Source organism: Anser cygnoides, chromosome Z (genome assembly GCF_040182565.1).
Source record: "Anser cygnoides isolate HZ-2024a breed goose chromosome Z, Taihu_goose_T2T_genome, whole genome shotgun sequence".
Taxonomy (NCBI): domain Eukaryota; kingdom Metazoa; phylum Chordata; class Aves; order Anseriformes; family Anatidae; genus Anser; species Anser cygnoides.
The window spans coordinates 27,300,789-27,327,387 of record NC_089912.1 but is presented as its reverse complement, the minus strand read 5'-3'; the positions used below and the strand labels follow the sequence as shown (position 1 = coordinate 27,327,387).

Genomic DNA, 26,599 nt, shown 5'->3' with positions numbered 1-26,599 from the left:
GCTGTAAAAGATTTTACTTTTATTACTGTCTAATGAAAAAGATTACCTCTCTCTATAAACCTTGTTCATTTCATATAAATTTAGAACATGATAATTCTTAACAATACTATAGCTCATAGGAATAGGATTGAGAATATTTATCAAACTTACATAGGGTTTTATGTATTCGCAAATCTTAGCCTTTACCTACTTATATTTAACACACAAGAAAAAAATTAGATTTATAGAATGTGCACTTGGAAAGAAGAAACTGAGGCAGAGATTTTGCTGTGTTCTTAAAGTTTGAAGGAGAGACCCTTAACTCAAGTCCTTTGCAGTCCACATCACTCTGACCATGATCTACATTGTCATTTAAGAAAGGATAGGCCTGAAAGGTAGAAAAGAAGAACTGGTAGCAGTTACAGTTTTATTTGGATTAGAATAAAATAAATGATGTAAAAGAAATTTGGAAGTCCCAACAGATTAGCTGCCTCTTTGCAAAACTCGGTGAAATGCATGTTAACCTCTGTCAGATGGAAATAAAACAGTAAATATGTCAAAATCTTTTTCCTTGTGATACATTTAATGTGCAATCCTCGTTGATATCAAGAAGTACAGAATTGTATGAATACTGAACATTTTACCTTTTATAAATTTTCTAAAAAGCGGGTGACATTTTTTTCTGCATTCTTATGTGTTTTAAAGTTTATCTGAGCATGCTAAAAGGACAGCAAAAAGAACATTTGGGAAAAGTTGGAACACAAAAGTACAGTTCCCATATCATATTTTTACTATTAAACTTGGAAGGTTTCTTTGAGAAAAGAACGCTATTTTACATACATTAAAAACAAATTATGAATACTCTTATTCTATATACTATACCTTAATGAGATGGCCCAAGGTTACTTTAAAAAAATAAAATAAAATAAAATATCACAAAACTGAGGCCACTGTAACTCCAGGACCAATCTAGGCCTAAAGTAAGTAAACATAATCTTTAAAAGGTCAGGAAGAAGTAAGGCTACCCTGTTCTTGCTTGCAAGAAATGGCACAACTGTGCCTTTTTACTCCCTTGTGTCATTTGTATTTCTTATTTTGGATGAGAATTACGGTAATAAGGCAAAACTGAAACATTTGAAAAAGGAATTCATTATTTGTTTGTATGATATTTATTATACAGTATAATACTATAATGTATACTTTGTATAATAATTATCATACATATTGCTTGCTAAGAAATATGCATTGTCTTGTTTCTGGTTAACTTGTTTTGTTTTACGACAGTGAACAAGTTATAATGGATTTAAGAAACTATTTGAAGTGCTGTATCAACTGGGTCTTTTAATCTGAAATCTGAATTCCAAAATATTTTTAAATTCTTCAAAAATAAGAGATACCATTAAAAACATCATATCTGAAAACTCAGAGATTGTGCCAGAGATATATCCTGTGAACTTTGGCATGCTTAGGTATGGAAAATCAGATTCACATGGGTTTTAGAATAAAATTATTGTTATAGCTGTTAATTTGTATTGAATCCATTATGATATCTAGTACCTCCAGGTCAGAAAGGAACCAAAGGCCACCTGAAATACTACTACATGTAAATGCCAGATAGAGGAATTAAACAATTTGCTAAATCTCTCCTTTCTCAGCCTAATCGGTTGCTGGATTTACATACAGACAATAACAGGAATTATAAAGGTATTTAATTTTAGATAAGACTACTAATAAATATTTGAAAATAGATATTTATTGCTGAAAGACAGGGCATAATAGCTGATTAATTTATCTGCATAACTCTCTGCTTGCAACTTGCTTACATCTTACTAGCTCAGAGCACAAGCAGACGCTGTGGGACTTGTCTTACTTTACCTCTGTAGTTTGTGAGTTCCAGTGTGAAAAAAAATCTTTTTTCCTGAGCTCTAAGTAGCAAAACTATTTGGTGAACCTAATTTTAAATTACATTGATTTTCTAAAGAATACTGCCCTGCTAATCAGAACTCCATGATTGCCCTAAGATAATTGCTGTTAACTTGTGTAACTGACACTTTGCATATTGGTTCTAGATGAAAACTGCTTTTCAAATTCCATTTGTGCTTTTGATTGAAAGTCTTAGCCTGTTTTGTTGTCTCTGTGATTAATATTGTTTCTTATAGATGCAGTTCTTGATGTTCAAATTAAAAATACTTTAAAAATACATAACTTGAATGTGGTTGGAATGTTAAACTGGCCGTAAAAATTTTGTGCCAGGATAATTGAAAGAAAAGTAAAAATCATACCTTTCATTAGTGCAAAGTATTAGAAAATATTTGTTTTGAAAGAGATCTGTTGTTCCTAATGTAAATAAGATAAACAATATAAGAGAATCCCAAACCAAGAATAGGTATCTATAGGCATGTAAAGTTATCATTTATTTTTATGAGGGTTATTAGGCTTTATAGAACTCTTGGTTATATACTAGTTCTATGCATTCTTGGTTATATATTAGTTCTATATATATATACTCAGTTATCTACATAGTTCTATATAGTTCTATATATATTATTCACTATTTTCATTCCCATTATTCTTTCTGAGTGCAGAAGGCCTAAGATTACATCCATTTCTTAAAATTCTGTACATGCTTTCTGTGCTAAGAGGTTTTGTTTTGTTATAGGAGAGATTTGGTTATTATATAGCATTATTGCCTTCCAAGTCATCAAAACCAATGAGTATGAATATTATTTCATATGCAGCTACTCATCTCTGTCTGAATTTAACCTCTAAAATACTAACTTGTTAGAAGATCTTTTCTTACTGAAAGGTCTCTATTTTGCCATTATATATTTCAGTGTTCTTGTTCTTTCCTAGATTTCTTCTTGTTGCCAGTGGTGGTCTTGGTTATATTTTAAAGAGCGATGAAGTGTTCATTTTTCTGCTTAGAGACAAATTATGCCAAGCAAATGCAAAGAAGCCATATAAACAGTCTGATGTTCATTTTTAATCTTAGCAATGGAGTGTGTTAATATGTCTCCAATGGTACTTTTCATTTTGTTTTCTTTTTTACACTTTCATCAATTGTGATCTCTTGACCAGTGTATGGTAACTCCAATTAGCTTCACTCAGGGATGAAAAGCATCTCAAACTGTAACAAGGTCTCCCAGGACCACTTATATCATGAATGCTGTAGTCATATTTTCTCATTAGTTCCTTTCAGTTGTCACAAATATGATTTTCCAGTGTTTTTTAGAATCCAACCGAAAACATAAAAACCGTGTATGTATATGGAAAAGACAATTATTTTCCATAATTCAAGGATCTTTTGAATCTTTTCTTATACGTGGAAGCTTGTGTAGTTTTGTAGTTTAATCCATTAAACTTAAGCAAGTCAAAGAATGTAAGAATTAATTGGTATAGAGAAGAAAAATACTTTTTTGAATGATTCATTTTCAAATTCATCTTATTTTCCCGTTATTTGTAGGCTCTTACATTGTGCATTGCAAGGAACATCAGAAACCTTGACTTGTGAATTCATTGCACAGATTTATATGTGGGAACCACCAAGATTATAGGTCTAAATTTGAAGTTATCAGTAGCCTTATCTATTTCTCAACCATGCAGTTTAGTTACTTTTGAAGAAGAGATTTGTTTACAGAGAAGCTTTATGCCAGTTATTTTTTATACATTCAAAAAAAAAAAATTGTCTACCCGGTCATGTATACGGACCAAATGGGCAGAGCAATAAATGCAAGTAAATTTCCACAGTTTCACTAACCCATATTGAGATATTTTTTTTCCTTAAATAAAGTGCTGTAATCTTAGCAACATTGTAGTAAAACCTTTTTCTTCCTGAAATTTGTTTCATTTTTGGAATAGGAAGACATTTTTAGAAATTATTATAGTAAGCGGATATCTTAGGTTTCTTAGTTTATGAATGTGACTTGAACTTTGGGAGGCTGGCATGTTGATGTGTTCAACATCATAGTGGCGTGTAAGCTGTAGTTGTCCACAAACATCTGTAAGCTTGTAGCTCTAGTTTGTGTTAGCCTTAGGTAGGTATGTTAGTTTATTCTTTGTCTTTGAAATACTGTTTGATTGGCTTTTTTTTCGATGAAATTATATTCTGCTCTTTCACTTTTTCTTGCTCTGGAAATTTCATAGTGTGTGATATTAATTTCTTACTTTTGGAATCAAATGCAATAAAACTGAATGGCACATCGGTCTATCTGAGAAGAGCTTTCATAAATATTGTGTGGATCTAGGGACAGCTTGGCATAAAAATTTCTTAGATAATATTTTCAGGTTAAAGGAGTCAGCAATTCCTTCATAAAATATATATTTCATAATCGCTGCTCTGATGTTTTCATGTCTTATGTGGTTCTAAATAATACTGATTTTAAAAGAAAGAAAGATATTTTCATTTTGGTCAGCCCATATGCAGGCTTATATATTTTCCAAGCTCAAATTTTAGTCTTATTTCTTTAGCCCTTGGCTTATGAACCCTTTGAGTATTGTTGGTAATTTATTTTGAGTGTAAAAATTACTTTTCTTCCTGTAAGAATGTTTGCATTTTAATAAATCTGGAGGAAAAATTAAGAGAAATACCTGTGTCCCTGTAACTTTTGTTACTTCTTGATGTTTCACATATTTCTTTATTAAAACTGATATGGTGATCTGACAAATATCTGTACAGTCACCTTGGGTTTGGAGGTTGAAAAAGGTCTTCTCTGTGCCTTGGCACACAGTTGCTGTTACTATGTCATGTTAGCTCCCTGGCAGATAGGAGTTAGTACCCAAGATTTTTAGGCTCTATTTTTGCTCACTTTTGTCGTTTGCTAAATATGACATAAAATTATTTAAAACATATTATTTGTTGTAAATAATAACTTTGCTTCTCATATTTACCAGGGTTTTGCTGATGTGTTTAAGATTAGTCTTGTTCTTTACACTGAATTTTATTTTGGTTTAGGACCTTAAAATTGGTATAACAGACATACTTTAAAAGAATTAATACTTTTAAAATTAGTACTTTTTAAAAGCACACACACACACACGCCACCCTAGATTTGCCTAATTCAGAAAAATAGTAAATATGAAGACTTCAAAAGATAGATATGACAATAACCTGATATAATTTTGATGGATTATAACAACAAAGTTATCATGACTTGATCCTTGCTTTCTGGAAAAGGTTAATATCATTTTGTTCTTTTACCCTTTTTCTTTTCTGTCATGTTTAACAAAGATTAAAAGATTAAAGTAATAAATATACAACTACTCTTATTTTTCTTTATGTTGCAAAGAAATCAGTTGTTACTAACAATTACGTATTGTCTGGCCCTTTCTGCAACAGAGGCATATAAAGTGTTTCTTCTGTCTCTAAGTTAATTTAATGTGTAAATTAATTTACATGTGGATAATCCATAGAAGGGATAATAGAAATTAAAACTGAAATTAGTTTGATTTATGCAGGTTATTGAAGGTGCATAAAGAAATTTATAAATTCGGTATGTCAGCTATATTAAACATTTTTCTTCTCTAAACTAGATGTGTCATTACCTCATTCTTTTAGATGTTAGGCAGTTTTACTGTTTTCAAAAAAATGAAAAGAAATGAGGCAGTCAAAGCTATATATTTTTTTTTTCTTTTTCTGCATAATGAAATTAGCTGAAGATTGTGAAGTTGTTTGTTTTTGTTTTTGTTTTTGTTTGCGTGTGTGTGTGTTTGTGTTTTCTCCGGTTAGGAGGAAATAAGCAGTATTTCATTTAGACTTCAAGATGAAACTAAGAAGAGGATTCAAATCACTCAAGCCATTTAAAAAAAAAAAAACTTAGAGCTGGCGATATCTGAACGGATTAAAGGATATAATTATACATTAATTTATATTGCTAATATCAGCAATAAAATCTCATTATAACATTATAAAGAACTATTTTCTGGAATAAATAATAAAAAAACATTCTTATGGCCAAGTTGGTCACTATTAGCCAGAAAACAAAGATGAGCATCTCTTTCAAAATGATGGAGAGGTTTTCTATGTGCTTTGTAGTTTGTATTAAAAAGCACAGTCTTGGTGTAACTTTTAAAGGAAAACAATTGTCGTACTTGCCTTTCATAACCTATGAAAATCTGTTTTCCAAGAACAAGCATTGCCAAAATCTTCTAAATACTATGCTCAAAAATTTTCAAAGGTCTTCTGAAAGTTTACAATAATGGGAAAGAAACCACAATTAAAGAACTCTTTTAGTAGCGTGATATTTTATTAGTAGTAGTTATTTTCAATTCTAGATTTTGAAAGGAAGAAGAAGATAAAGGACAAATAGATGTGAAGGGTTATGATTAATTTATTGTATTTTGTAAACTATAAACATTAGGTGATTACTTTCAAAATCTAAAATTGGCAGCATGAACAGTAAAATCAGATAGGTAGATAGTTTAGTGGTAGCAGTGGAGAAAAAAGGTCCCTGAGGATGTAGGTGTATTTTCCAAAAAGTTAGGACAAATTCAGCAAGAGCCCTTTTTTTTTTTTTTTCCTTCCCCAAATGGCAAGTAATTTGATTTTGCGTATAGTAGGAGGGTTGATTTAAGAGTCAGAATAGATGATTATGTAATCAATCTGAAAATTAAACAGTATAGCAAAATCAGATAACAGATAAACAGAATCAGAAAAAATTCTTACAATTTAGCCTATGAAAACCACTTTTTAAAATGTTTCTATGCAGAGAATATCACAATAGGCACCTTGCCTGATGTAATGAATTGGTGCATTTTATATTAATGGGACTGAAAATATATTTTATGAACTGGTGTTTTGAGTGATGTGCTTTCAACAATGCAGTTGTAAATAACATGTTAATATAGACTTGGTCAGAAGTAAATAACAAGCACCTTAACTTTAATTTTAATTTTGTTATTAATTTCTTGCTTGCAAGAACTGAAAGAATGGGATTAACACAAAAACTTTTGTGCTTCATTACAAACGCATCATAGTTGTAGCAAGGCAAACAAATGAGCTGTCTTCTCATCTATACAAGCTACTGTAGAATCATAGAATCGTCTAGGTTGGAAAGGACCTTCAGTATCACCACGGTCCAACCATCAACCTGACCTACTGAATCCCATCACTAAACAATGTTCTTCATTGACACGTACATATCACTTAAATATTTGCAGGGATGAGGACTCTACCACTTCCCTGGACATCCTATTCTTATGCTTGACCACCCTCTCCATGAAGAAATTCTTCCTAACGTCCAACCTAAACCTCCCCTATAGCTTGTATACACTGGAACACTGGTGGCATTTCATGACCTGATGAATGCTGACTTCTGCTATAATCACTGGAGAAATGCAAACATTAATTTAAAATAGCATTTTCTTGTCATTTTTCTGCATTACAATACATTTATAGGTCTTATCTAGAAGAAAACTCTTAAAGCTCAAATCTTGCAAAATAAACTTTCCAAAGTTACACTGTAATACAGAAATGCAAGTTAACATATTTCTTATTTTCCAAAGGATTTGTGCGTATATATTTCGAGTAACTCACAGTCGAAAAACTTGTATCTTATGGGAATATTGGTATAAAAGCATTATGAAATAATGTAGTAAATAATGAGTAAAATTATACAGTTCTCCAGTGTACTAGTCATTAATGAGCATTCATGCTGTCATATGCATTTTCAGTGAATGGAATAATTTACAAAACAAAGCAATTGAGGTGCACCACATTAGAGTTGTGGATTGAGTACTTCCTATTTAATAATTATCTGTTGTCCTTTAACTGTGGTTTCACTGTATGTGTCTTTCAGATGTGTGGAGGTGATTGCCAAAGAAGGACGGAACCTGAAGGAACTGTATTTAGTATCGTGTAAGATCACTGACTGTGGTATGTAATATACCTGTATCTTTGTTTTTGTGAAGATTAAACTCTATTAGCATTGTGTAGGGACTCATGTGAAACTGTTGGAAATGCATAGGTAGGTACACATTTTCAAAACCTTTACCCGTAAAAATAGGAACTGTATGAAAAATGTTTGACGTGCTTCTAATATCACACAGAATCACACAGAATCATCTGGGTTGGAAGAGACCTCCAAGATCATCTAGTCCAACCTCTGACCTAACACTAACAAGTCCTCCACTAAACCATATCACCAAGCTCTAAATTTAAATGTCTTTTAAAGACCTCCAGGGATGGTGACTCAACCACTTCCCTGGGCAGCCTATTCCAATGCCTAACAACCCTTTCTGTGTTATGAGATATGAAAGTCACTATATGTGTATGCTGTAAAGTATTGCTTATCAGAATTGGCAGTTACTGGGCAGACTGAGTATTGTGCTCTTTCAATTGTCCTGAGACCAGAAAAACATTTGAGAGAAAATCCAAAAGTGTATGTGCATTTCTAGATGCTGTGAAAGTATACCCTAGCATCTGTATGAATATGGATTTGTTGCCTATTGCAAGCCATATATGCTGAATGAATATGATGATCCCTTTAAAAAAAAAAATAGAGTTTGTATTTAATATAGGAAAACCTGTTAGTGCTTAGGTATGCTTAAAGATGCTGCTGTGTTTTCTTTTGTTTTGTTTTGTTTTTTCAAATAACATACTGACCTCAGCAGAGGCCTTTCTTTCTGTAATGAGCACATATTCTCAAATATCTAACTCCCACTTAGATGCCAAAATTTTGGTAGGATTTACTAACTTTTGTATCTTAGAGATGTTTGTCATGAGTTTTCTGATTGTTTCTCATTCACTCTTTTTTATTTTAACTTTTTGCCACATACCTTTTATAAAGAATTACTGTGTCAAACTGACAAATTACCTTTCCAGTGGTCACAAATTCATTCCTTTATTTCCCCTTCAGATTTTGCACTATACTGGTGTTAGAATGGGTGCATTCAAAGGCAGGCTGCTCTGCAGAATTCAGCACACTTGTAGTGGTTTTGCCAGCTGGGCAGCTGAACTCCACCACAACTGCTCTCTCGCTCCTCCTCCTCAAAGAAAATGGGGGAGAAAATATGAGGGAAAGAGTTCAAGGGTTGAGATAAGGATATGGAGGTCTCTCAACCGTTATCGTCACAGGCAAAACAGACTCACCACAGGGAGATTAATGAAATTTATTACCTATTACTAACAACCAATGAGAAACTAAGAGCAATCTACAAACATCCAACCTCTTCGATGTCCTCCCCTGAAGCAGCGCAGGGGAACAGGGAATGGGGGCTGCAGTCAGTCCCTGATGCTTCATCTCCACCGCTCCATCACGGTCACTCTGTGCCCCTGCTCCAGGTGGGGTCCCTCCCACGGGATGCCATCCTTCCCGAACTGAGCCTGCGGGGGCTGCCCACAGGCTGCAGCTCTTCAAGAACTGCTCCCACATGGCTCCGTACCACGGGGTCCATCCATCCCCCAGGAGCAAACTGCTTCAGCACGGGTCCCCCACTGGTGGGCGGCAGCTCCCCCCAGACCCCCTGCTCCTGCGTGGGCTCCTCTCCACGGGCTGCAGCTCCGACCCGGGGCCTGCTCCTGCAGCGGCTCTCAGGGGGCCGCAGCCTCCTCCAGGCCACATCCACCTACTCCACCGGGGGCTCCTCCACGGGGGGGCTGCAGCGTGGAGATCTGCTCCATGTGGGACCCATGGGCTGCAGGGGGACAGCCTGCTCCACGAGGGGCCTCTCCACAGGCCGCAGGAGAACTGCTGCTGCCTCCCTGGAGCACCTCCTGCCCTCCTGCTGCACTCACCTGGGGGGCTGTAGGCCTGATTCTCAATCCTCGCTCTCCCAGCTGCTGTGGCACAGCAGTATTTTTCCCCTTCCTTAACTCTGCTCTCCCAGAGGCCCACCCACCATTGCTCCCTGGCTCAGTTCTGGCCAGCAGCAGGTCCCTTTTGGAGCAGCTGGAGCTGACTGATCTGACAAGGGGCAGCTGCTGGGCTCTGCTCACAGAGGCTACCCCTGCAGTCCCTCTGCTATGACAGCCTGCCATGTAAGCTCAATACAGCACCTCATGTCCTTGGTATTTGAATGTGAGGGAGCATGGGCCAGAAGCACCATTTTCTCTGATCTACAGTTCATACTTCCATGTGCAGAATAGATCTTGTCAAGGTTGAAAATGCCGGTTTTCTTGCCTTGCTATCACTTTGTCAAGGTGAGTTTGTGATTGTGTGAATGGGAAAAATCTGCTGGAATTTCAGGGAGGGGAATTATCTGTGGAACACAAAGTGACAGAGAGTACAGATACTTCTTTTCACTGTTACAGGGTCAGAGGTACAGGACCTCTGTTGGAAGTGAGACTGTCCTTTGTGTATTTGTTCTACTAGCTCTGTTCGCTGTCCCTGCTGACGTGGACACCCATATAGAGTATTGTAATGGAAATAATGGAATCCACATTTTGAGGGTCAATAATTTCTCAGACTGATTTCACCTTTCATTGGCTGCAGTTATTGAGAGGAAAATAGGATTTTTCCCAAAGTAGGGAAACACACACTGACAAACTGATGAAAAGAAACTGAGGATAGGGAAAGTCGTATGGAAAAATGGAGAGATGGGAAATGAAGTGTCCAGGACCAGATGAAAAGTGTAAGTTGCGTTTCACAGAATGATATATGAGAGTCTTGGCAACCCTGGTCATGCATACTGAGCTTCTGTTGACTTTTATGGACTAATACTCACCTGTCACTAATGTGTTGGATTCTGTAGTCTCTCAACATTATTGCTTTCAGTTACTGGGATTTTGGAAAAAATAAAAAAAAAAGTCAGTAGTGTTAATATTAGGTTTTACTATTCACTTAAAAATCAGATTATTTTAATGAGGATCAGTAAGAAATCCAGCCAAGTAGTTGTGATACTAACTGATTTTTGATACAGTTATTAAGACTAATTATCATTATTAATTTCAGCAGGCCAGTCTCACAATTATGTTCCTCTGCTCATGATATCTGAGAACATGAAATGGACTCTATATCAAGATAGCATTTATGATTTGTGCTTTGTGAGGAAGTCAAAACTCTGCCTTAGATTAAATTGTGATAGCAAGTGAAAATTTGGTTTACAGTTTGTTGCAGTGTAGAGCCACCTTCACCCATTTCCCTTCTTCCTTTTCCAATTATTCCATGGTATTTCAGTGGAAGACTTCCTTGCAGTTGTTTGTGATGCTGTTGAAATAGTTACAGTGCTGTGGGTTCCGTTTATTGTTGAACTTCATTTATCAAAGCAGTTGCCTCCCTTCTACAAAGGGAAAGGAGGAGCCATTCTCTTCCTCGGAGGCTTTCCAAGCCCTCATGTCCTCTACACCTTTGTGGCAAGTAGAGGAAATCAGCTCAGAAGCATATGCCTGGCTATTTATGGGATCATTTAGGTGGGCTCCTTACAAAGACTTAAGTCTTTTACAAAGACTTGTAACTTCACAGTTCAGGCTCCACCAGGAAGTATGTATATAGTGTCCAATTTGAGGCCATGACTGAGTGGGAGAATAGAGGCATATGTAACTGTGCTTTTTTTTGTTTGAAGGGCCTGATACTCCTGAGGTACTTGCTTTGGAAATTAAAATCTTGACACTAACTTTAAATTGTTACTACATATTTTCACTGAATTTTTAAAACGTACCTAGGGCTGGTAGCCAGATTCCATGCAGCTTGATGGGGAATTTCCAAAGCTCTCTTTGAAATTGTTTCACTGGTGATTCTACAGTGGTTACCCAGGTATTTTGGTGTTGTGACATGATCACTTAGGAGTTCAACTGGACAAAGAAAAAAAAAAAGTAATATTCCTAATTTATAAGAAAATTTAAACTCATTTAAGATACTAGAAAATAAAATAATTACAGAAAAAAAAGTTATAGCAAAAACTGTAAATTTTGTCTTGCAATTAATGGCATACATACGTATGTGTGAGGTAATTTTGCGTACTCTTAAGGAAAACTATGAAATGCAATTTTCACTGTTGTATTAATTTCATTCTTTATTATTATAATTTCTACAATAAAGTAGTAAGCAAAATTACCAGACCTGTTTATATGCAATTAGTATTTAAAAATATATAAAAATACAAAATTTTATTTTGGAACCTAGCAGGTTTAATTAAAGACTTCTATGTCTTGATAATGTAACTATAGGAAGCATTACTTTCTTGGACATGTTGCTACCCTGAAAAACATTTTGTTATGTTATTCAAAAAGACAGAAGAGTATTTAAAGAGGAAGTGAAGTATGAGTAGATGCTAAGAGTTACTAACCTCAGTAAAAAAAAAAAAGTATTGCACTGTTTAGCACTACATTACAAAAGGTTCGAGTATGTTTTGTTGAGTTCTGAAAACTTTGTAGGATGATATTTTTATTTATGATTGTCTAGCATCATTTTCTAAAAATTGAATTTAATTAATGATTTTTGTTCGAATGTAACATGCTAGGATGTTGAAGTTTAAAGGTTTCTTTATATCCAGTATATTGTTAAATGCTAAATAATCACTAGCATTTACATAGATTGACAGGGGGGTCTGAATTAATATAATCTCCGAGATAAACACCTGTTTGCCCAAGAACACAGACAGAGTGAACTCAAAGCTGACATTAGTTCCTCATATCATTTTGCCCTTTTGTTAAACAATCATGAATTAAGCATGGAGTGTCATTGTTATCTTTGAATTTCCTGCCTTTTGTTGATTTGTGTCACAACCATAACATTACTTAAACATAGGGGGTTTTGTATTTAAGCTTTTCCTAAGAACTAGTAAGAAAGCTAGGATTTCTCAGCTGTGGGGAGACTATGTGTCAAATGAATTAGGCTGATGTGGAGACATATAGCAGTGAGCTAGGGCAGCAATCACACACAGAATTGTGTAACTGTCTTTTCAATTTTGTGCTCTAATTCTGGGTTTTATTGATATCCTTAGTGTTGGGAATTTGTTTTAAGTAAATTATTATTTATAAAGTTGGGTGAGGGTGCATAGTGCTATGCACTCTGAAACACAAAACTAAGATTTTGTATTCAAAGATGAAAAGAAACTGGCCTATGAAACAGGACTAGATATTTTAAGGACCTGTTCTTGCAAAAATATCTAAGGATAAGTTTACTAAGAAAAAAGTTTTTTTTTTTCACTAAAAAACAAAGCAAAAAAAACTGCATTCTTACTGGTAAAGAAAAAACAAAAGTCTCAAATGTTTTGCCTCAGTGTTACAAAAATAGTCACACTTTTTTTTTTGTCTGTATATGCAGAAAATCATTTCAAGCAAGGTTTAAAACACAGGCTTCCACTAAGGGGAAAGAGAAACAAACAAACAGACAAACAAAAACAACCTTTTCAAATTTGAATTTGGATAGAAGCGCCTGTAAATCAGTAAATCAGCCTGTAGGGTGAGAAATCAGTTAAGAAGTTTCTGAAAAAAAATAAATATCCAAACTCTTATTAATAGAAGTAAAGTTAAAACAGTTTAGGGAATATATTTATCTCATAATGATTGCTGTCATGTAACCTGCAGAAGATGACAGTTTCTTTATAGTTTTCTTGAACAATTTCCACTACATAGTAATTCTGGATTTTGCCTAACTTAAAATTCTTTATTTCTAGTTATTAAGCACAGAGCTTTTCAAATGAAATGCTTGGCACAAAGACCTGAAACTAGCAGTATTATCTTACAGATAACTTTAAGACTCTGAATATTGAAAAAGAGTTCACTAAACATCTAGACTTTTTGTTTTCTACAACTGTGAGTATTCTTGTCTCATATTGCCTCTTTTCATCATTTACTGATACATTTATTCTACCTGAGGACGTATGATTTTTTTTTAATGTTTCTCTTCTATGAAAGCATTTGCTAAAGCAAAAAAAGGAGTTTCAGAAACTATAATTGAATTATATCATTTTTATTTAAAATTTTATTAATTGGACATAGCTGTTAAAAACAGATATCTGGAGGAATAAGTGTTTATGCTGAGTCAAGTCCAATTGCCACAAGATAAAATATTTTTGGAAGTTGTACTTTTTTTAATAACTGGATTCTTTTCTGAGAAGTGAGATACAGCTCAAATCATGTTAAAATAGTTTTAAATGTTAAAATAGTTTTTCAAGATGCTGTTAAACTCTGATTTTTAATATTATAGGCTATGTATGCTATCTATGTTAAAATAGAATATTTCAATTATCAGATGATCGGGTCTTCCTACGAATAATACAGATAAATCCCATGTCTCGAGTTTTCTTTCAATATTTAACATTTGTCATGTCAATCATAAAGACTAAGCATACTGAGTATTCTCACTAAAGATTATTTCATTTCTGCTTCTCACTTAGATTAGCAATTCTCACTAATGGTTGATCTTGCTAAAACTATACTTTTCCTAATTTTGAATTTTTGTCTTTATGAATTTCATTCTATTTTTAAAATACCATCTAGTTTGTACAGTGTTACTCAAAAAGGAAATACAGTATTTGTGGTGTAAACCCAAAACATATGGATAAACAAAATGGAACATAGTAAATTCCCTTTTGTGTTAAAAAAGAGTTCCTCTTTACACATTTCTTGTTTGCAATCTCTTTCTTAATCATTTAAATAATATAGCTTTCATTTTGTCTTTCAAAATTATTCTGAATTACTGCTATATTGAGTTCCAGGTTTCCCTTGATTATTTTTTTTCTCAGAACTGATTTCTCCCTTGTTATATTTTCCTATCCTATGCAATTTCTTCTGTCTTGTAGTCCTTTAATGGCACAATGCATGCAAACAGTAATCACACTGAGGACTATGTTCATGCCTGTAGGTAAGTGTGCAGATAATCTTCCCAGGATTAGGGCCTCTGTTTTCATCATTAGTATTTATTTATATTTTCTATATATGTGTGTTTCTGTCTCTATAACATTATGTCTATTCACTATTTATTAGCTAATTATATTCTTATTTTTATATATGAAAAAAATACAGAGAGAGATGTATTATAGATGTATAGATTTATTCAGTTACTTACGTGTTCACAAACCTGAACTCATTGAAGTAAATTGGCAGGATTTTTAATGCTAAATGCCAGATTTTGAGGTTCTTTTTTATGAGTTCCTTTTCTGTGGCTGGGCTGCAACTTTACTTGTAGTAATCTGTAGGAATTAAAGAGTAAGTGGAGGATAAGGGATTTGTACCCTGTTGAAAGTATTAACATTACTTCCTTCCTTTGACATAATCTCTAACAAGTAGTAAAGTGTTTTTGTTTGGTTTTATATTCTTTCAGCATTCTGGAGCAAGTACTTCTTACTTTTATCAAAACTCTAGTAATTGTAAGGATCAGTGAAAGCTTATTCTAGCAATAGGAGTTGGCAGTGTTATGGAATTTAACAAAGCAACAATCTGCAATATAACTTAACTATCTCTTCATCTATTTAGGGCATTACAGTTCATGTTGAGTACAGAGTGAAGATCTGGAGTCTTTTCTCGTGTTTCAAAACCTCTGTGCATTTCTTTCTAACTAGGAGAAAAAAATACAGAATATACAGCTTTTGTAATGACATTTTTCAGCTTGTATGTTTTCATTTTTTACATTCCTGGAGTTTTTTATATTGTTGTAAATTAAACTGTAGGTAGGACTAGTTTTTCATGTATGCAATCATGCATAATTTTTTTGTACATAAGGGTTCTTGTTAACATTGAAGCTAAGAGGAGAGTTATTGGGAAAAAAGATAGAAGTATACTCATGTATTTGAGGATTAGGATCTATCAGAAGACATCTTTAGTTCTGTAAAGAGTGAAGTGAATAGATGACATTAGTAACTTGTCTGGAATTTTCAATAGGAGTAATTATTAAAAAGAGGCCAAATAAGAATTTTGTCAAAAGTAATCACTGAAGGGAAAAAAACAAAAACAAAAACAAACAAAAAAACCTTGAATAAAGTTTTAGCACAGTATGTGATTCATAACTGTGAAAAAACATTTTTTGCATAAGTTTTAAGAATATCCCCAATGTCATGAAAATTCAATGCAGTTTTCTTTAGAAGTTGATTTGGGATACTACTGTGCATCTTCACGACCCTTACAGTGAGATGAATTACAGCAACAGCATATTTCTCAAATAACAGATAGTTGCAAATCCTTTGTCCTTCAGTAGATAATAAAGGTTTTTCTCTTCAAGCAAGGAGATGAGAGAAACTTCCCAACTATTTTTTGTCATTCTAGATGTTAGATTGTACCCCTTAACCTGTAACCCTTAAAAATAACATAGCATAATAGCCAGTTGGAGGAAGCTGAATATAGATACACTTTCGAGTCATCAGGATGCACAGAGCAGAAGCCTATGATTTATACACAGTTTGTTCCCAGGTGGTTGTTCTAAATGTGGAAAGCGGAGTTGTGTTGTTCTTTGCGTTTTGTTTGTCTTGTAGGGAGATGCACAGGTACTGCTGTTTTCATTTAATTTCTTCTGTGGGAAATTTTAACAGGGTTTTGGGGTGTTATTTTGATTCCTTGGTGACAAACTTGGCAGTCGTTTATCCATCATAACAGAAACGTTAATTTTGAGCTATTTTATCTTTAGAGGTGCTTCAGTTAATCTTTGAAAAAATTTCTGTGAACCAGCACACAAAATTTTTTTCTGATATAACAAGAATTAAAATGGCCAAAACCTCAGCGTATGTTTCAAGAAATACATTTTTAGGCTCTTGTTTTATTCATTTACTATATTTACTGTGTTAGGAAACTATATTATAATATTGAACTTTCATTTGACCCAGGATCTAGCTTCTGTTCTCTCGTGATACTTGTGCTTCCTGTTTTATATGACCTTTAAAAAATAATGTAAAGCTTTATTTCTTGTATTGAATCCTTGTATGGATCCTCCAGGTGCATCTTTAGTGAGCTACCACACAGCAAAAATATTTGTTGAAGTTATTATATCTAAGAATTTATTTGCAACTCAAGACCGATTTAAAGTGCAAACAAATTTGTTACATTTAAGCCATGTAATTATGGTTATGATCACTGGGGGTCCTTATAATTTTTTTTATTTTTTATTTTTTTTATATTTTGTTAACCCCTCAAACTACTAAAGATATGTATTGTCATTTTGTGTTTTTGTCTAATCTTTCATTTCAAACAGTATCTTTTAATTTCACACTGCAATGGACAATACCATTTCCAACAGAATATTTGATTTGCAGACAGTGGTAGATTGACTTGAGAAAAACAACTGTGAAACTTGTATTTAATAGGATTCTATTTCTTTCTTGGTTAGAATATAATTTAATTTAAATTTTTAAAACATGTAATATTTTCTGGTAAACACCAATAATTATTTGCATTAACCCTTGCCGTAATCTAGTTTTATATTTAATTCATTGAACTTTTGAATTCATATAAAATTTGCCCGTAGACCACTTAATTTATAGAATAGCAATACCAATGTACTTCAATAATAATAATAATTGTTAGCTGCTTTAAAAATGTTTCTGTAAAACCTAATTCCCCCAGTGGGGAATATGTAAGGGTACCTTTCATAATGCTAAGTTCAGAAAAAACATTTGTATCCTTTGTAAGTGAGAGAAAACAGAACTCAATGAAAGGAAAAAATATTTAACTGAGTCTTTTTACATTTAATCACATACAATACAAAAGTCCGGTTTATATACGTAATCATGCAAGTAGTAAGTTGCACTGTATTTTAAAGTTTCTGTGCTCGTTTGCAGTTTCACTTTATTTCTTCTAAATTGTAGGAGCCAGTTTTATGATCCCCTTCTTAATGCACTGTCAAATATATTTTAACAAATTATATTTTAAAATTACAGTGTTACTTCAGTGTTGCCTAAATAAGTGATTATTTTCTTCAAGCAGCATCTTTAAGGGAGATTTAATTTCAAAGTGCTTAATTATGATAACAGTTGTTTACAATTCATAGCAAGTAATATTGTTGTTTCAACAAAATTACCAAAACTGTGTTTTTAAAAATGTAATTTTGTGGTGTTAGGATTGCCTTTCCATATTCTGTTTTTAAACTTCTCTTGGCTAGTTGTTGAATACCAGTAATACTCAGATTATTGAAGGGAATGCTCATTTTGACCATACCCTAAACATCTTAAAATTTTTTATCAAATACTTTATGGGAATGCTAATATTACAATTATTATAAATGCTCAAATTTAAGACAGAAAAGTTTCTGTTCATTAATCCTTTCAATAGTCTCAAGAATTTCATTAATAGATTGAATACCTAGAAATGTATTTAATTTTTATTTAAATGCCTGAAACAAAATTACTGGTTATGATATTGGTATACTTCACTAAAATAGAAACAAAACTAAATGCCTAATATCACAGCAATATCATAAATATTGGCTTACAACCTTGTTTTTTAACTAAAGAAAATGTTTAATGAAAACAGTTCAATGGTTAAATGTTTCTAAGAATGAAAAGGAGAATGTGAAAACAATTTCTAAATCTATTGCATCTCTGCCTTGTGGCTTAATATGAGGTCTTATTCTATCTGTACATGAAAAGATGTTATGTCTAAGTATTGCATCTTTGTCCCAATATTTGAATACCAATGTGTAGGGATTGTATCATTTTTTATTCATATTCGTTTCAAACATGTAATTATGAGTGAACAGCAAAAACAGTAAAAAAATTATTAACATGGATTTTAATCAACTTGCCTAAGAACAGAGGATGAATCCAAAATATATTTTATGTTAAGTAATGAAGTGGAATGAGTGGTACTTCAGTTCTGCATTCTTTTAATTATGGTGATTCAGTGTTAGTTTTTCTATGAAAAAGTATTTGATTTTTCTCCACATAATGATGTATATAAAAAGTTTATGTTGTCTTTGTAAACTGCCTCTTTCCACACCACAATGCAAAATAATATGGAAAGTGTTCTGTTACTGATGTAGGGACATCAGCATGACTCACTTCATAAATAACCTGAAAAGTGAGTAATCTTTGTGCTTTCAAAAATTAATAGATTATTATAAAAATTTTAGTTTGTTCTATTTCTAAGATTATAAGAGTTTTGTATTAAAAAAAATAAAATAAAAGTCTCAAAGTAGTTTCTAATTTATGTATTTTAATTCCTGATAAGTCAAGTGGGATTATTTTAGTGTTTGAAATGTCAAGTACCTTTCCAAAAGACTGAGACAAGAAGACTGCTTTAGACGCAGTCCTCTGACTAGGTGCCATTGCGCCTATTTTTTAGCTGTATGTACTGAACTGTATTACTTCTAATTATAAAATGCTTAATACAGAAGCTTAACAAAGTCTGTCCATAAGTATATAGTTAGAGGGTTGCTAATACAAAGAGAAAGACAAAAAGATAGATAAAGGAAATTCTTGAGCAATGTAAGAAAACAAATTTAATATAAATTATTTTTTTAAATGTGCAATTTGGATTCTCCTATTCATTTTTATATATATTTTGTGACTGATAAATGACATAACTTCTGTGATGTCAACTTGTTCAGACACCAAAAAAAAAGAAAAGCAAACACTGGGAACATTTGAACATCAGCTGTTAGACATAGTGATTCAGTATAACAAACTTCTAAAACTTTTCAGAAATCTGTATATATTAATACTTACTATTTTTCTTCCAGATCAGTATTTTTTTCCTATTTGTTTCATTTTGGTTTGATTTGGTTTGTTTTTTAACTTTTTAAATAGAGTTTATATGGTACATAACGCAACTAAACTACCTTTTAGGAACTTACAAACTCAGTAGTTCTGGTAGTAGTTCTGAAATGCAGAAGAAATTTTCTGTACTGCCAAAATGTGAAAGCACTGAAAGTGTTACAGAACTTTTGCGTAAATAATTCTAATATGAAGATATATTAGCAGTATGTCTCTGCTTCAAGTGTGGAAGCATGTATGTTTCTTGAAGAAAAGTGTAGGTCTACATCAGCAATAATAATCGTGTCAAATTTATGTTTAAAAATACTGTAACTCATTTTTATTTTACCAATTCAAGTGGTATTAAGTATCAATTTGTCAACAATGCTAGAAGTTCACATTCCCTTACCTGTGTTTTCATAAGTAACTAATTAGTTTTGTGTATCTTGCTTTTCAAGCACCTGATTTAATACAACTTAAATGGGATTTTCCTAATTTAAGTATCTGGCAGATATCTTAGGTTGGCCACTGACTCACAAAAAAAGGCATCCTAAAATCACTGCTTGCTATTTAAAACATCACTCTCCACAAATTTAACAAGCAGCAAGGAGACAAAAATGTCAGGAATGAATTCAGAAGTTGTTCATCAGCTCATTTATGGGTTATAAGAATTTGTCAAACATCCAGATCTTCCAGATCTTCCTGCATTAGAGATTTAACATGAATATTAGTCAAACTTATTTTTATAACTCAATCAAAAAAACTTAGAAACGTTGCTGGGAAGAGACCTACATGAGTCAGCCTTGTACCCCGGGTGGGGCTGTTACAGGTCTGCTGTAGCTCTGTCTGGCCATTTCTTGAAAACCTCCAGGTTGGTCGCATATGGGAACCCAGAACTGCTGACTATAGAAAGTTATTTGAAACTAACCTTTTTTTCCTAAAAGGAAAAACTAAGCACAGTAGCACATTTTGGGTTGCACTCCCGTTTCTTTGATTTGTACATTTTGCTTAAATCCCTTTCATCAATGATAGCTGGTGCGGGTTTTTTGACCTTGGTGTCACTTGCACATGTGAGGAGTACGAGCCTCTGTAATGGAATGACTCTACAGAAGACTTTGTTCTTTCTTTCTGGGCCCACATGGAGCTGTTTTGATTAGGGCAGGGTGGTTATTTTGTATGTACCAGGAAAGAAGAAAAACAGGTCAGAAAGACAGATCAGTTCTTTATTTTTCCTAGACATGGTTCAACAATTTTTATGTAAACAGAACTTGTTTTCTCTATCGTACTGTGTTCTTGTCAGATAATTAAAAGAGAATTAAGAAACCATTCTGATCAAATATTATTACTGAGGAAATAAAAAAAAAAAATCTCATTTGTCCTTTGATCAATAAATATACAAGTACACCTTGAAACTAAGCTTGCAGGCTAAAGGAACAGCCTGCAAACTAGAGGAGACCTAACTCACAGAGGTCTCTACTCCCCCTGCAATCCGTATTCTCTTCAAGCTTATGATTTATGGCCAGTTAGTTTTGCACAGGTTTTGCAAAAGAGGCTAAAAGATGCCCTGACTTTGTAGTCACACAAAATCCTTTTTGTGATCTTATGTGAAGGGGTTTGCTAACAGCTGTGTGTGCACTTGCATGCATTTAATCGTGACTGCACGTGAATATATAAACATGCGGACAGAAAAAATATCTTGAATGAACACTCTTTGTATTTCTTCCTTATATAATCACAGATGAAAATAATGCCTTTAGCACACATCTTACAAGGATGTCTTTAAGGGAAAAGGAAGAAGACTAAATAGTACTTTCAAATAACTTTTGACTTTTTTGACTTATTTATAATGTGGTTGAACATTTTATAAATAAAGTACATTATCAGTGAATTTCTTCACATGCATTCTTCATGTGTTTTTAAGCAAAATTACAAGGCTAACTATGTAGTATTTCTGGTAAAATAAAGTACAATTTGATTACTCTCTGCTAATGCATAATACCGTTTAATTTGATTGTAGGAGGAGGAAGGTCTCTAATGGAATAGAAATGGACTGTATAAATTAGGTGCACCCTCTAATATTTACCTCTATTCATGCAATTGTAAATATTGCTACTGGTGCCAATGTAACAATACTTGAATTGTAAACAATTTTGAGAAATGGAAATGTGCAAGCACAAAACATAATTCAAATGTATAGAGTGCCTGAATCTCATTGAATTTATCTAACTAACTGCACTTTGGTATTTAAAAATTAAAAATAGAATAGAATGGAATAGAATAGAATGGAATAAAACAAAATGGAATAGAGTAAAACAAAATAAAATGATAATTCTGAAAGCTGTGGAACTAATGATACAATCCATCACACAAGTAAACAGTTCCCCAGTTCATGGAGATTTAATTATGTGGTTCATGTGGGAAGATGCATTGTTAAAGATGGCATGCAAGATCCTGTATTTTTTTAATATTATATATACACATAGCTTTGAACATGGATGAAATTTCCAATCCACACATCTGTGCTCTGTTCCTTTTATAAGATGCTCATGAATTTCTACTATATTTGCAACTTTGTGTATTGTCACTCACCTGATTACCAAAGATTCCAGTAGTAGAGATTTTGAAGCCCCTCACAGTTTGCAGATAAAAAGTCCATAATCTTGAATCAAGATTTAACAAAGACGCATTTGTGTAGTTCCTATGGGAAGTGGCTTAGAAGTGCACACAGAAAGTTAAGCTTATTACTGTACTTGATAATGGAGCCACTGACAGGTCTTTTGTTGAATGAGAGTTGGTGCACATCAGATTTGTGAAAGATGGAAAGCCTTGTTGGTTTTTTTGCTGACACAGAATTTAAATCATGAACATCTGATGATATCACATAGGGAATAAAAGCAGCTTTAGATGAATTGAAATAAAAGAATTCAAAATAAAGCCATTCAGTCATGGCAAGTGACATGTGCAGCCAAGATTTAGAGAAAAAATCCTTGTGTTTTTGCTGTCAGCTGGAACCTTGAGCTGTTCTGGAACAAAAAAAAATAATAAGATCCTGTTTGTTTTTCAAAGTTTTAGCTGATGCGTAAAATATTTTCAAATTCTGCTACATTGTATACAATGAGAGTATGGTAACTTTCAACTCCTTTGACGAGCTTGATGCATGCTTGATCTGTTCTGGAGATATCAACCTTCATTGTTACATTCCACGTTTTGGGGTGGAAATAAGTGTTAACTGTGACCATTTCAAATTCTGGCTGTGTGTTGCTGGATTTCAGTCAAAGTGTATACAGAAAGTATACAGAATGTGACTGTGGGTGCCCTCCTACATAGACCTGTTCTTTCTTCACTTTCCTAACATATTCATGAGCGCAACATAGGTAGTTTTGATCTTCTCCAAAGTTAAAAGCCAAACCACATTTTCACTGGAGGGCCAGGCAAGACAGCAAGCTTGCTCAGAAGCTGCCAGTAGCTGCTGATGTCCCTTGGTAGTAACAGAGGAGAAGAGCAGTCCAAGGAGTTGGTAGCTCCAGCAGTTCAACATGGAGTTAGCTAGCACCTTCAGCCAGAATGTGGTCTGTGACTTGGAGAACTCTGAGTTGAGATTTTCAAGAAAAGTAATTCAGGAATAAGGAGTAGCCAGACTGGAAAGCAGTTGTGCATTAAAGCACAGATAATTTGATCTCAGGAGTAGGAAGAATTGCAAGAATGGAGAAGAAGGGGTAAGCAGAATATCTGTGATGAGGTGTGAGGAACACCCATGCTCCTTTACTTGGTTGAAAGAATACACAAACGGGTATGTGCCTTTATCCTTCTCGTTCGCTGTACTGAATGCTAAACTCCTGCCCTGTTCAGCTGCTCTGTTGCTGCTGGAAAGGGAGCATGTAAGAGTGCTTTCAATAAATCCTCTCAGAATTACACATTTAAATGTCTTATATCCATTAAGATTAAAGCCTAAAAACTAGAAAACTGTATAAATTTGGAACAATTATGCTTATATATATTATATATTCAGAAGTTTCTCTTTAGATCATATGCTTTATGAGACAGGTGTTTCTGAAGTTTTAGAAGAAAAGTTGCAGAGAATTAGATCTATGTTCTAACACCATGGAATGTCTTGCTGTCTGATGCATTGTTCATTCATTTGTTTTTTAAAGCTCTGTGTAATAGCAGAATATTTCCATATTAAAAGAGAGAGAGAGAGAGATGTTGGAATTTTTAAAAAATAGAATATTGTAGACCATGTGGTACAAATACTGACAGGAGGAAAATTGCCACACAGTGGTAGGGTATTGGAGTTACAAATTCGTAGAATCAGGCACTTTTTTGAGTTACTAGGTTACACTCTTATTTACATTTACATTCATAAACTCTTCAGCTACTTCTCCACCTTGGGCCTGCTCAGTAGCTTTCTGAGACTAGATGTGGAGAAGTCTTTATAAAGATAAACTGGAAGTTACAACAGATGTCCATCTCTATTTTCTGTTTATAGTGGCATTGCAAACATCAGGTTTATCACGTGTTTTTATGCAGTAGGTATGTAGAGCAAACATTTCTACTGCCTCTCCATGGTTTTTGTGTTGTCTTGTTTTGTTTTGAAATTACAGTTTCTCTAATTTGCCACTGTTACCTGCAGAAATTTTTCTAAGCTTGTATAGATTTAAATCCCTTGTTCATCAGCTATGCCTTATGCCCTTGGTTTCAATTTAATTCATGAAGCAAGTGAATCCCTAGTTCAAAAATGGCTTCTTTGTGATGAGGTATATTTTTTTAAGTTGTTCTTTCTGGGTGCATGCTTATATCTAATTTCTGCTTCTAATACTTAGTACATACATTTAACTTTTTCAAGAGCCTGTTTTCCATCTTATGTCTTAGTGTAGAGGCATGCAAAGCAAATACTCCAATATTTTAGCTGTTATACTAGGGTGAGAATGCGTCCATGGTTGTGTTTTGTTTCTGTCTGCAAAAAGCAATAGGAAAAAAAAAAGATGTATAGTTCTATTTAAAATATTTACATGTGGACTTCTGAATTAGAATATCAGTAATATGATTAAAATCAGATAAAGAATTTATGGGTTTGGCAAAAACTCTTGGACATACAATATTTAAACAGATTTCAGAAATATTGTCATCTAGCATTTGAAATCTATTTTGTGAGCTTCTTGTGAGTATCAGGGTTGATATTTCTAAATCTGTCAGTTTAAAAGTAGGATTAGCTAACAGGCATTTTAAAACACTTCTGTCTATCCAAGTAGCATCTGAGCTCCAGCGGAGCAATATTGATTGATAAAATATTTGTTGCTCTGTCTAGAATCTTTGGCACCAGTTCCTTGTTCTTACTGAAAAAAGGATAGGCTAAAATTACATAAAACTAAGTTAGGTGGGAAAAATAACTACATTTGTGGTAGGGATACATAATATCCTTATGTGTTATGTAATTATGAAACATATGTGTTATGTAATTATGAAAGTATGGATTGATCTTATAAACTATAAGTACTCAGAGTGACATTTTAAAGGGAAAATGAAGATCAAAAATAAAAAATGAATGCAAAAGTGATGTGAATGAGAAAGCTCACAAATTGATCTGTTACTTTAATAGTTTAAATAGGGAACCAAAAGCTTCTTCCTAGTTTGATTCATGAACAAAGAAAAATTTAGTATAGGAAGATGTAGAATATTAGAAAAATCTCTATTGAAAGAAATCTGGGAAATAATTAGCTGGCTGTCAAGGTCCAGGAGGCATCTCTTCTGTCCTGTAGGCACACATAAGCTTCAAGCTTCTGGCAGCAAATAAATGGGAAAAATTATGCACAAAATGCATGCCTGCTTTAGACTACAAATTACACACTGACCATTTCAGAAGGAAAAATGGACATAACTTAATGTAAGAAGCTTTGCAAATGCATTAGTCAGAGAGAACTTACCAGGATAGGATTGGAAAATACAAACAGCAGAGAGAAGCATTTATTTTCTCTGTTTTGTAGAAATTGGCTTCCTGAAGTTTCACTTTTGGATATCGTAGATGACTAGAATTATTTGGGGCTTATCAAATTCCTCTAATCCAGCGAAGTAAGCAAGCATTAGAACATATGAACATGTTATAATATTAGAACAATAATAGAACAATAATATATATTGTATATATATATATATTGTGTATATATATATTGTATATATATATAATCTATAATATTAGAACAATATTAGAACATATTTTTCCACTTGAAAGATAAGGCTGCATTAAGTGCTGGGATTGGAAGAACCCTGACAATTTTTCATTTTCAGGTCTTTATATCTTCTTTCAGTGATAGCACACTTGTGAAGTCCTTGTGCCTTGACATAAAAATCCACTGCCTGCCTGCCATGATTTCATAGTTCTGTGCCAGGTAGAACATTTTGCTCTGCTGCTTCCCTTCATGCAGTGTGTATTTGTTAGTCAGATGGTTCGTTCCTGCCCACTAGTGCTACATGCTTAGCATCTGCTCATCCTGTCTTCATGTGGGTAATGCCATTTGTGGATTTCTCTTTTAGTCTCTCCAGTAGGAAGGACAAATTACGCATGTTTTGAGATGCATAATAACTGTCTACTTAAGGTATTAGTGAAAAAAATAAGGTACAATTTGCTCTCTCTACTGAATGTAATTATTGGCTTTGTATATCAGAATAGGTCAGAGACAGAATGAATTGAGCATTGTGTGGAAATAAAGTCAGTAACTGAGAGAAAAGTTTTGAAGAAAGAAGAGGGGTTTAGAGGAAGGCAGAGTGGGGAGGGAAGAGGTAGTATAAAATATATGACAGGATTGAAAAAAAAAAAAAGATAAATTCTTTAAGATGTAGTCTACCCTACTTCTCTGCTTTTTAACTGTCTCCCCAGTCCTGTTACCTGGAGGAAAGACAAATTCCAAAATTGACTGCTGTCACTTTTCCGTTTATTCTACTTCCTCTTAGGGAAAAAGAAAAAAGAAAAGAATTGAAATGTGATAGTTAGGGGTATTTATATCATTTGTAGCTTGCATAACAGAACGTATGTGAAGTATATGTCCTCTGTTATTACTAGTACTTTCCAAGT

At 33.6% G+C, this 26,599-nt stretch overlaps 1 protein-coding gene across 1 annotated transcript in view; it reads left to right on the top strand.

Moving 5' to 3' along the window:
- FBXL17 (F-box and leucine rich repeat protein 17) overlaps window positions 1-26,599 on the top strand; it is a 330,870-nt gene that overhangs the window by 222,850 nt on the left and 81,421 nt on the right. The window contains exon 7 of the mRNA XM_066988859.1: window positions 7,773-7,849. Coding sequence (XP_066844960.1) covers window positions 7,773-7,849 — 77 coding nt within the window. The remainder of the gene's footprint in view (window positions 1-7,772; window positions 7,850-26,599) is intronic.